Source organism: Choloepus didactylus, chromosome 11 (genome assembly GCF_015220235.1).
Source record: "Choloepus didactylus isolate mChoDid1 chromosome 11, mChoDid1.pri, whole genome shotgun sequence".
In the NCBI taxonomy this organism is placed as follows: domain Eukaryota; kingdom Metazoa; phylum Chordata; class Mammalia; order Pilosa; family Megalonychidae; genus Choloepus; species Choloepus didactylus.
Window position 1 is genome coordinate 11,945,218 of NC_051317.1, and position 12,001 is coordinate 11,957,218.

At 43.6% G+C, this 12,001-nt stretch overlaps 2 protein-coding genes across 2 annotated transcripts in view; both read left to right on the forward strand.

Moving 5' to 3' along the window:
* Positions 1 to 12,001, forward strand: part of ATP10B (ATPase phospholipid transporting 10B (putative)) — a 242,972-nt gene that overhangs the window by 133,737 nt on the left and 97,234 nt on the right.
* Positions 376 to 1,135, forward strand: LOC119506309 (probable phospholipid-transporting ATPase VA). The gene has a single exon (XM_037799285.1). The coding sequence runs from the start codon at positions 636 to 638 to the stop codon at positions 1,023 to 1,025; it is 390 nt and encodes a 129-aa protein (XP_037655213.1). The 5' UTR covers positions 376 to 635; the 3' UTR covers positions 1,026 to 1,135.

Consider the following 12,001-nt stretch of genomic DNA (forward strand, 5'->3'; position numbering starts at 1 on the left):
TCAATAGTGCTCAAGTTGAGAAACCTTGACGAGACTTGTGTAAACACATTATTAAAAACAAACATGTCATATTATTAAGGCTGGGGATGAAAACTCAGGAATTAAACTCTAGAATTGCCTGGATCATCTCAGGAGACTAAGTTCAGAAACAACTCTTTGGAGGGTGTCAGGCAATGTCTCCCAAATAGGAAAATGTTTACTTTTTTTAAAGTGCCCTAGGTTCTTAGCTGAAAATCCTTTCTTCTAGAACTGAACCAGGTAGGCTTTAGGACCCAGCATTAGCTCACCTGTTCTTGGCTGCCAGAGGTGGAAAAGGAAGGTACCTGGGATGACGTACACATTCCAACAGGTGTAGTCCTCAGGCAAGAAGAAGGAAGTGGCCCGGCAGGGTGCACACCTGTTCTCTGTGAGCTCTTTCCTTGTCATATTTCTCCCCTAGTGATTGTATGCTGGCTTTTATTTTTAATTTTCCTTTTGAAAGAAGAGATAGAAATTTTCAGCAGAGAAGGCAACTGAAAGATGTCAAAGACATGACTCGCTGGCAGCTGAACAATGGTATTGATCAGAGAGAAACCTCTTTTACCAAGAAGTCAAGTGCCATGCTATGAGAATTAAAGAGAGAGAATTGAGCAGACATGAGAAAGGAAGGGAGGAAAAGACGGAAAAGGAAAGATGACAAGAAACGAGTGGTGGTCTCCAACCTGCCCTTTGAAGAATGGTCCGGCAAAGAGAATCCCAACAGACATTATCATGGGAATCAAATAAAGACCAGCAAGTACACCGTGTTGTCCTTCATACCTAAGAACCTCTTTGAGCAGCTACACCGGTTTGCCAACTTCTATTTTGTGGGCCTTGTGATTCTGAATTTTGTTCCCGTGGTCAATGCCTTCCAGCCTGAGGTGAGCATGATACCAATTTGTATCATCCTGGCGGCCACTGCCATCAAGGACGCTTGGGAAGACCTCCAGAGATACAAATCCGATAAGATGATCAATAGCCAATGGTGCTTCATCTATAGCAGGTAAAACACACACACACACACACACAAACTTCCAGGAAAATCTTGTTGTTCCAGCTCTGATCTTTCTACGGCTGCTACCACTGCTGCTGATTGCTATGGGAGGGATGGGGTGGAGAGATATCATTATTTTATCTCAGTGAAGCTACTCAATTTCCACAGTGAGAATTGTGATCTAAAATCAAAAAAAAAAAAAAATTTAATAGGATTGAATCAATCATTTAAATTTAGGAGGTCTTTATATCATGTGGCATTTTCTTTATTTCAATTTTGTTCAACATTTAAGAATACTGTTTAAATGCTCATCCCTTCTTAGTCTACTGTGGCCTGGAGTACATTCAAGAGTGGGGTCCATCAGAGGGAAGAGGCACCCCTGTTTTTCAGAAAGCAGTAAAATCGTTGTGTTAAAAGAATCAACACTAGTGACTTACTGCCTGGGCTGAATCCTGTCTCTAACATTTATTAACTACTCAACCTTTACAAGTGACCTAACTGCTCTCAGCCTCACTTTGTCATTGGTAAATTTGGAGTGCTTCCCAGGTGGTGGTGAGAATTGCATGAGATAATGCATGGAAAATGCTCAGCACTATGCCTGATATGTAATAAATGCTCAATAAATGCAGGCTGCTACCGCTTTATTTCCACAAAGTAAAACTCATAGCAGCTCCCTCACTGAGCCAGTCCTCTGACTTCATCTCTGTCATTGTCCCAACCAAAGCAAAGTCTGCATACTCCCGATCTTGCCACATCTGCCACATTATTCAGTGTCATTTTATATACATTGTTGTTTTTGTGTTCTTTGTTTACAAAGTTTGCATTGAGGAAATGTCCAAGTAGGTCATTAGGGAAGGATACACTTTTATTCAGTAAGTGAAGAAGGCAGAGTTATAGTGTACCTCAACTTTGTCACAACTCCTGAGTCCACAAAAGAAGCCTAAGAGCTTGCAAAGGAGACTATAGTGACAAAGTGTTTTCTGGGCTAGCACGTAGCAGCATTAGATGATTGAGTCACTGGCAGTTGAGGGCTTGACTTCTTACCAAGTAAGGGAAATGTTCCTCTCTCTCAAGGAGCACTTGGTTTGTCTCACTTGCTCTGAGTTTATCAACTCAAGTTCTGCAGAAGTTCTCCAGCTGTGCTGGTCACTGGAAGAATGAAGGGGACTTCCTTTGGGGTGTGCCCTCCAGTCTTTTAGGAACTGACTAATTCTGAGGAGTGAGACTCTTCCACAGTCAAAGGTGGATGCCTTGGATTTGGCTGACTACAGTTTACGAGCCAAATTCCACTTAGAAAGTTGTAGCCAGGGGAAGCCTCCAGAGAGACTGTCTAATGCAAGGGCTTGTTTGTCTCCCGAGAAGCCCTAAGCGAAATTACATGCCCACTCCTCACAATCAGACGGGCGTCTGCCTTCTATGCTTGGAGGGAGACAATTGTGCCTCTTAAAAAAATGCATCTGAGGCTCTTCCCCACCTCACCCCTGGTTAAATCTAACTCTTTAGAATATTGCCAGCAAGCACAATTGATACCTAGAGAAGAGGTGCAGTCACTCCTCACCTTTGGGTAAGGAAATTATAGAGGAAGAAACAACTACTGGGTGTGATGGCTTTCTTTAAAGAGGCTGTTTTCAAGAAAGTATTGTTTTTCTTTTGGCATCAATGCACCCCATCACTTTTTGTTTTCTACCTTTTTTCCTTTGTTATTTTCTGCTTTCATTTTCACGGAAGATGCATGGTGGGGTGCCGGAAGGCTGGTTTGTTGGGGAGGAACACATGTGAGCCTATTCTTCCTGCTCCGCCAGAAATCCTTAGCCTGAAGCAATCCAGAATAGTGGAGCCTGTTCTTAGGAATAGTTTCTGGGTTGATCAGACCACGGATTTGCTTGTGCTGGGTGCTGGACTGATCTATTCTGGGTTGTTGTTGTTCTGTTGTCAAAATAGTTTCCAGGGAATGGGTGAAAATCGAGGTGATAGTGAACCTAGAAAAAGGAGACATTTGTCCACAGAGGCCATGGAAGAAAAGGATGTCCAGGTTTTCATAGCAGTATTTCCCAAAGTGTATTCAGTGGAATACTAGTGTCAAAGCTATGATCTCTGAAAAAAGATGCTCATATCCAAAAAATATATACTGGCCCTCTTGACCTGTGGCACATGAAGTTCTAAGAGAAGAGGTGCAAAGAGACCTAATCATTGTTGATTAACTCAGCATTGCTCCAAACTTCCTGGACCTTAGAAATATTTTTTAATACCTATGAACATCTCAGCTTGGGAAATGTTATTTTTTCAAGTATAACAGAAGAATTGACAACAGGGGCAGGATAGGTGATTGAATGAAATGGGCTGGATACAAAAAGTAAAGCAACATGAGTGCTGTATTGATTAGTGGCAAATGACACTTGGCATCAGTGTTAGGTACAATAGGGAGTGGTGGGGACTGTAGCAAACTGGGAGCTCAGCTCAGCTCCAACTGATTTCCACCATGAGGAAATGGTGACAGATTGCCCAATTGTCTGAGTTTTACTAGGATAATTAGAAATTAATATTTTTTTGTGAAATAACCTGACTTGAAGTGTTGGCAGCTGTAATTTTTTCAAACACTTTAAACCTTTTTTATTTAACCTAAAGTTCTTATCTTGCCTGTGAATCTCAGATTTGCAATCTTTTCAAATCCTTTTTAGTACCCTAGGAAAGTGGAATATCTGCAAATGAATAATTAGGTTCTTCTTTAGTCATCTTCAATGAGGGAATCTCTTTGGGCAGGAAGGGAATATGATCTCAAGGAAAGAATACAGGCCTAGGAGTCAGGAGGCTTGCACTGTAGGCCCAGATCTGCCACTGACTATTAACAGCTTGAAAAAGTCATTCAAATCTCTGGATCTCAGTTTCCACTTTTGTGACACTTGGGAGTTGAACTAGATCTTGTCCCATGAGATACACTAAGAAAGAATGGAATCTATGCCCAGATATATTTGGGAAATAGTACATATCAAGTGCTTTTCTTGAGTATAGCAATGCACATTAATATTATAAAGGTTTTGGATGACCCTCAGTAAGTGGCCTATTTAATTTAAACTCAATGTGTCAGTTGGGATGTTCTCTGCTATACGTAGCAGAAACTTCAACTGAAACAGGTTTAAACAACAAAAGGATTTTGTTGGCCTAAGTAACTAAAAGTGTCCTGAGGTGGGCAGGGGATCAGGGATAGTTCAATCAGCTCACTGCAGTCCTTTGCATTCTGTCCTCCTCTGTCAGTTTAATTCTCAGACAGACACTCCTCATGGCAACAAGATGGCTGCAGTAGCTCCAGACCTCATATCTACATTTAATAGCCCCCAAAGGGAGAAACAAGAGATTCTGGAAGCCCTCTTATAGGAACCTCCCTCACATTTCAGTAGCCCCAAGTGGGTCACATGCCTATCCCTGAACAATTCCCCATGGACGGGGTTAGGATTATACCAATCAGATTATATCTGGGCCTCAAACCCCACCCACAGAGCCTAACATGAAGTCAGCTTCTCTAAAATAGGCGGGCTGCCTGGGGAAGGTGTAAAACCCAAATGAAAAATGTAATAGTCACCAAGAGAAGGGGAAAGGGATGTTGGAGAGGTCATCCCCACATTCTCAATACTATTGCTTTAAAAATTTTTTGAGCCTAGACTTTTTGTAAATTGCTTTCACATATTTGCAGGAACATACACAGTTTGGGGCATTCTGTACTATAAATGGGAAGAACCTAAAGTTCTTCCCACTCTGCAATGAATTGATTCTGTGAAAAAATCCCAGAATGGGAAGCTAGGAAATACTAAATAAATGTTAATTATTATCTTAACTTATGGATACTGAAGGGCATTTTCTCTTATCACATATTAATGATATATGACAAGATGTCAGGCCAACAATATAAGAACTGAGAGGATTTTTTTATCTGAGCAACAACATAAAAGCATATATCTCAAGCACTGGCTCTATCCATTTTGTCTCAGACTCACACATTTGTGAAACTGACACCCTTTTTTCCTTTTCATCTTTATACAATTGAATTCTAGGGCTCTTAGAATTTTGCTCACACCAAATCCCATGCATCATCCAGCCTAGACTTGTTTATACTGTGGGAGAATGCCTTTTTTTTTGCAAACAGTAGAAGCCTTATTAACAGAATCACAATCCTGTTAGAGCATTTTCTTTTAATATAGCAACTGTGCTTGTGGCCTAAAGGTGACCCATTAATCAGATTTATGGAATGACTTTGAGGAGAGATTAGCTTCAGAAGTATATTATCTTATTTTCTCCTGGGGATCAGTTTAATGAATCTAGAAACCATACCCAGCAAGAGATTTGTATTTTTCCATCTTGCTCAGTAAATTTTTATTTGTATTCAGAAAAGACACAGAAAAGGAGGAGGATGAACCCAGGGAATCCAGGCTGGTTTTTGTCCCCATATTGTAATGAAGCAAAAGCCTTCCAGAGTTTCAACAGGGTGTCACTCACTTTTTTTACCTTGTCAGCAAATATTAATCCAAGACTTAGTGCGTGTGTGCTGCTGTGGCTGGCTCTGTGTGCCCTTAGGGGGGCTCTGAGCCCAGGAGCCACTAGGTGCTTGCAAGCAGGTATAATGTCCCATGCACTTGGCAGCACACGTACAAAGGGATGCATTGCGCAAAGAATGCAGTGGCTCATCTGTGAGAAAGAGCAAGGCTGAGGGAAGCTTTCGCTGAGGAGGCCACATTTCAGGAGGCCAGGAAGGGTGAGCAGCATCTAGCCAGGCAGAGGGAGCACATTTCAGCTCACAGCCTGTTCACATATCCACGAAAGGCCATGTGTGTGGCTTACGCAGGCATCAGAAAGACCAGGGCCAGGAAAAGGTGGAAGAATAACCCAGATTAGAATATTTCTTAAATCTGACTTTTTACTAAGCTTGGAGATTCTCCTCTCTGTAATCCACGTGGCTGGTAACACAAAAATAGTTCCAGCTGCTACAGGAGAATGCCAGTCTCGATGAAGTCCTGATCTCCAGGAATGGTAAGCTCTGCTAGAGAAGGAAGAGACCTGGCCTGCAACCTAATTTTGCTTGCATCTTCCTTGCTTTTCATGGCTGGTGCCCCCATTGAAAGGCCTGGTGTATTAGTTTCCCAGGGTTGCTGTTAACAGACGTCTGCAAACTGGGTAGAAGTCCAAAATCAAAGTGTTGGCAGGGTTGGTCCCTCCTGGAGGCTCTGAGGGAGAACCCGTCCCTCCCTCCTAGCTTCTGGTAGCTGCCGGCCAACCTTGGCCTTCCTTGGCTTGTCGCCACGTAACTCCAGTCTCTGCCCCCTTCTTCACATGGCCTTCCCCTCTGCATGTCTGTGTTGCACATCTCCACCTGCCTTTCTCTTATAAGGACACCTGTCGTTGGATTTAGAGTGCTCCCTAAATCCAGGATGATCTTTGCTTGAGATCCTTCATTCCATCTGCAGAGATCCTGTTTCCAAACAAGGCCACATTCACAAGTTACAGGGGTTAGGACTTGGTCATATCTTTTGTGGGAGGAGGCATTCAACCCACTACACCTAGAAATGAGGAAAGTGGGGTTCCTGCTCCATGTTCTCTCACTAATTAACCACATGACCTAAATGAAGCCACTTAAACAGCCAGGACCCCATTTGTCTCATTTTTAAATAGTGATCATAATCTTTCTATGATATATTTTGTAAAAAGATGTGCAGCTGACATTCCAGAAGACTTTAAGACAATGGAGCACTAGAAACAAACATTAAAATGCAGTGCCAAAGGGGGGTGAGTAAAGCAGTCTTGACAATGATATTTGAAATGTGTCCTCCTACTGGAGGCTTGGCATCAAAGCCCTTGGCAGCAGAAGTTCTCAGAGCTGCCGCTTACAAAATGTGTGGCCATCTGTGGTTACTTGATCACTTGAGTCTCCATTTCAATATCTGAAAAATGGGGATTGTATTGGCACCTATGTCTTAGGGTCACATGGAGTGAATGAGATAATCCTTGTAAGCTACCTTAGCTCAGTGCCTTGACAGTAAGTAGCACAAGTAAGATTTTTTTTTAAGCTCCAATGACCTCAACTCCAGTATTTTCAAACTTCAGCCACCTGAACTAACACCAGACCGATCCTGAGCCTTTGTCTTTCTTGCCCCACACAGACAAGGGAGGAATTATCAATTTCATTGGTAAATGCTGAGGACATTCATGGGGCCACATTTTATCAATATTCAGGGCTACAATGTTTGAAAAACAGAAAACTCTTCTTTCTCTCTCTCTCTCTTTTTCTCTCTCCTCCCTCTCCCTCTCTCTCTCTCTCTCTCTCTCTCTCTCTCTCTCTCTCTCTCTCTCTCTCTCTCTCTCTCTCTCTCTCTCTCTCTCTCTCTCTCTCTCTTCTATTTGTGGCAGAATTTTTAACTCCGAATTTAGGAAACCCCTGTGGGGTCTGGCCTTCTTTCTCCCCCTCCCTTTCCACAGCAAACCTGAGCACAACCTTAACCAAAACTGACATTCCGAGGAGGGAAGCAGCTGGCCACATCTAGCCCAGAGTCTAACTCACTTGTTCCATCCCAGCGTCTAACATAGAGTATCATACTTGTGCAGTTATTAAATTAAGTGGCTAGATGGTCCCTATTCTACTTTCATTTTCTCTGACTACAACTCTGGGAAACCCACAAGGAGATGAGGAGACTGACAGGACAGAATTTAGGCTTTGCCAGCACTGTCCCAACATCAAAATATTGTCACCCCCAAATGACGTGCTGGTATTGTTTTAGGTATTAAATGAGATCATACATGTGAAATGCCTAGCCCAGTGCCTGGAGTTCTGTAAGCCATTGGAAAATGTTAGCTAAAGTATTGCTAGGGGGAGTTCTATAATCCTGGTAGTTGGGCGTCCCCATGAGCTTGACCCAAGGAGAGTAAGAAAGAAAGACTACGTGGCTGGAGTTGAGAAATACATAAGACAAAATCTTAAACCATAGAAGTTCACTCCAAGCTCTAACATAGCAAAAGTAGGCCTGAGGGCAGATGAGTAATAAAAACAAAAAAATATATAAATAATAGCAGGGAATAAGGGGTATGGGATGTTTTGGGTGTTCTTTTTTATTTACATGTTCTTATTTTTTTTATTTTTTACTTTTGGGGGGAGTAATGAAAATATTCCAAAATTGATTGTGGTGATGAATGCACAACTATACGATGACACAGTGAGCCATTATTGTATACTTCGGGTGGATTATATGGTGTGTGGATATATCTCAATAAAATTGCATTAAAAAAAAAAAAAAGTAGGCCTGAGGGAAGAATCTGTAAAAAAGCAGACAACAGAGAAACATCTCCAGCATCATTTGAAGCATGGCTATGAAACATGCCACTGGCAGGAGTCCACAGACCAGCAGACCATTCAGCACTGCCTACAGGTCTTTGCTCTGCCTTTGGCAAGAGCAAATCAGCCTCCTCATTGAAGCATAAATTTTGCAAGTACCCACGCTATTCTCACTGCAGGCTGTAAACCATTCTGGCCTCGCCCTGTGCTCACAGGGGGCCATAAACCATTGGGCCAATTCCACTTGTCATTTCAGGATAGAATGCATTCCCTCTTCCCCGAAACGCAATGGGTGGATGAGTCATAAACAAGAATTCAGGTATCCCGGAAGCTCTGCACTCGTGTCAACAGGCAGGATTTGTATTTCAGCGGGTGAGGATTTATAGCCTTTGTTTTGCCGTTAAGGGACTCAAAATTCCAAAATATGAGGCCCCTGTTCTTAAGCCAGCCTCTGTGATGTTAATGTCACTAAATTGGGAGGTGTCACCTGCCTTTGTATTTCACTCCTGGGCAGAACCAAGAGACTACATTGATCCATGAAGTTCCCACAGCTGCCACTTATATGTTAGTGCACACACACCACACGCAAGTATCTAAGGGACAGATGGTCAGTATTACCTGTGAGAACTTGTACCATTTAGATAAGCTTTCTGGGCTTCAGCTTCCTCATCTATGTAATAAAGAGAATAACAGCAATAATAAACATTATTTCATTATTATACAGCTAAGTGGTAATGCAAATAAAGTTTTAGGCTCATTATAGACACTTAATAAACATAAGTAATAATGTAATATCATTATTAGAAGTCTTCGCTGGTGAGTCCATAACAAAAAGATAGATTAGATGTTAAAATGGCTAGAGGTTGGGAAAACTTCCCCTCTGCTGCCTTGCATTAGAAACAAATCCATGAGGAATCAGTTAATAAATATTCACTGAACTCTCCCTTTGTGCTAGACACACCATACAGACCCTTTGTGGGTACAGAAATATAAGACCCAGGTTCGTTCCAGCTCTTGACAAGCTTGTGGTATCATTGAAAATAAAAGATACATGAAACTACTAGAGAACAGGACCATAATATGCAAGGAAATGTGTCAAATGCTGAGCCTTGACACTCAGCACCCCAGGGTCAAAAGAGGAGGGTGGCAATTGGCTCTGTAGAGGTCAAAGGAAGGGCATTTGATGTAACATCGTATGTCCTCGAACACTCCCACATTACATCTCCCTTCTGGGCTGCACCTGGGGATCCCCTGCCCCCTGAAGCACACTCTTTCCATGGTCATCGCTGTTCAGTGCCATTCTGGGCTCAGTTCTGCTTTCCCTGCTTGGCAGCCATGCAGACAAAGAGGTCAGGGAGTGGGTGACCACCAGAGCTGGGGCTTCAACGTCTTCCCCACTTCCTAAGGGGCTTTATACTGTACAAACATGACCCAAATGTACCAGCTCACCAGCCTCTGGGTGCTCGTGAGGTCACATTTATACAAATGTCCCGGTGACAGCGGCTCTGAGCCCCAACTGCTGATCTGAGACTTCAGTCCTCAGTCCTAATCCTCAAGGCCCCCAGGTACATCTGGTCGTCCTCAGGTATGGTGAATGCTATGTACATCCCCCAATATTTCCAGCCAAGCCAGGAGTCTTGGACCCTCCTCTGGCCTCAGCTTTTCCCTTCTGCTGCTTCCCTGAGTCCAAGTCTAAAGCTCCCCCTTTGTGGTCTGTAGCAGACCAGGAGGATACAAAGAATAACAAGACACATTCACTGCCCTTTGCCCTCAGCCCAGGCTGTCTTTAATGTAAGTCCTTCTGCTTCTGTCCCAGTTCCTGGGGCCAGGTGGGCACTGATTCCACACTATCCTTTCTCTTTTAAATTCCTGTTTGCACTTGTCAGGCCAAAAACCCCACAAAGCATTCATATCAGCTCATGAGAATAAACCACCACATAGTCGAGTCTACTGTCTCCTCAAGCAGTGATCCTGTATGGCCCAAGCTAGTAATAACTATAATGAGCATAACAGCAGTAAATGCTATTTACTGTGAGATTACTGGGCACTTTGCATATATGATTTCTTCTAACTTTCACCACAACTTGTAAGATAGATTTTATTTGTCCTATTTGAAGATTAAAAAAACCAAGAGAGGTCAAGTAGCAGGTTCAAGGTCACACTACTTGTTAATAAGTAGTTCCAGTTTTCACATCTGGGTCCCCTGACTCCAGAGCTCTTCACCACCCTGTGATAAACTGCCTCTACCTCAACAGGTGGCTGCCCAAATTATCGGGCATCACACATATTCCCAAACCAGCCACCGGGCCCTTGGTTCTCCCCCTTGCAGCCACGGAAAGAGCAGAGGTTTCAACCCGAGCTTTGTCACTGTGCACCATGACCAGCTCACTCCCCTTCTCTGAGCTTCAGTTTCCTCTCCTGAATAGTTAGGATTTGATTGGAGACCTATCAAATCCCCTCCAGCCTGGATTTTCAGGATACACATTTTGAGGCGTTCACCCCAGCAGCCAACCTCTGGGTCCCTGTTTTCCAGGTTTGGGGAAAAGGTTTGAATTTTTAGAGTTGCCTTGTGTTGACAGGATATTGTGTGCCTGGGCCCAAGCCATGAAATGTAATCGCGGGCATAAAATGGATGTCCCAATAGCACAGACAAGAACACACAGGGCCTGTGGAGAGCACTGTAAGAATAGCAGTAAGTCATCATTGTCACTATGTCATCGTCAATCAAAAAAGAAGCTTGTGTTTACTGAACACTTACTAAGTGCAAAGTCCTGCGCTCCATCCCTTATATGGGTCATATTGCCAATCCTTTGAACATCCCCCCAAAGCAACAGCAAATATTACCTTCCACTGGCAGATGAAGAAACAGGGTCTCTGAGAGGTTAGGTAACTTGCCCAAGGTCACACAGGTAGTAAGTGGGGAAGCTGGGATCCTTATTTCCTTCACTGAGCTCATTCTCCCTGGCATTCCCCTTTCAACTTGGGGTAGCAACACTGAGCCTGGCATTCAATTTTCCAGGACAGTCTAGGTCTCCCTAAATCCAACCTCCTATTTTTAATAGGAAATCCCCCCAAACAACTAATCCCCCTGACAAATCTCCTCTACTCCGGTTCCCTGAAACCCTTTTTATAAAATCCAGGTGCTTGAGAAGTGGAGCCTTAAGCATCCTCTCCTCCTCCATCTCCCCCTTTTACCTGCTCCCCCAGAGCATCCAGTTGGTTACAAACCTCTCTTGCCATTTATTTACCTCTTAATAAGCCCTGTATCCTCTCGGAAAGCTGTTTAGCACTGCACCACTTAACTTCTCCTCAAGGCAAAATCTGCCAGATGGAGCCTTAGTCCCAAGCCATGTTGATTTGTCTTATTTTTAAACATCAGCGAGCATCTCATGAAGCTTAAATAGCAGCCAGTTCCCAGGTGTGGACTCACTGGGCAGGGAGATGATCGGGAGCGTGTGGATGCATCCACCTGGGGCAGCTGTTCCAAAAGAGCTGGATTAATGAGGGAACAACTTCCATGGGCCACGGGTGGCCCCCGGCCAGATGCTGGCTGCGTCCCGGCATCACTCAATGCAGGATCGTGTGGCGGCTTTCCCACTCCAACTGGCTTAGGCCACTCAGCACTGCCCCTGGCTGGAGCCCCTGCTGCTGTGCAGCCCTGACTTTTCCACACACAT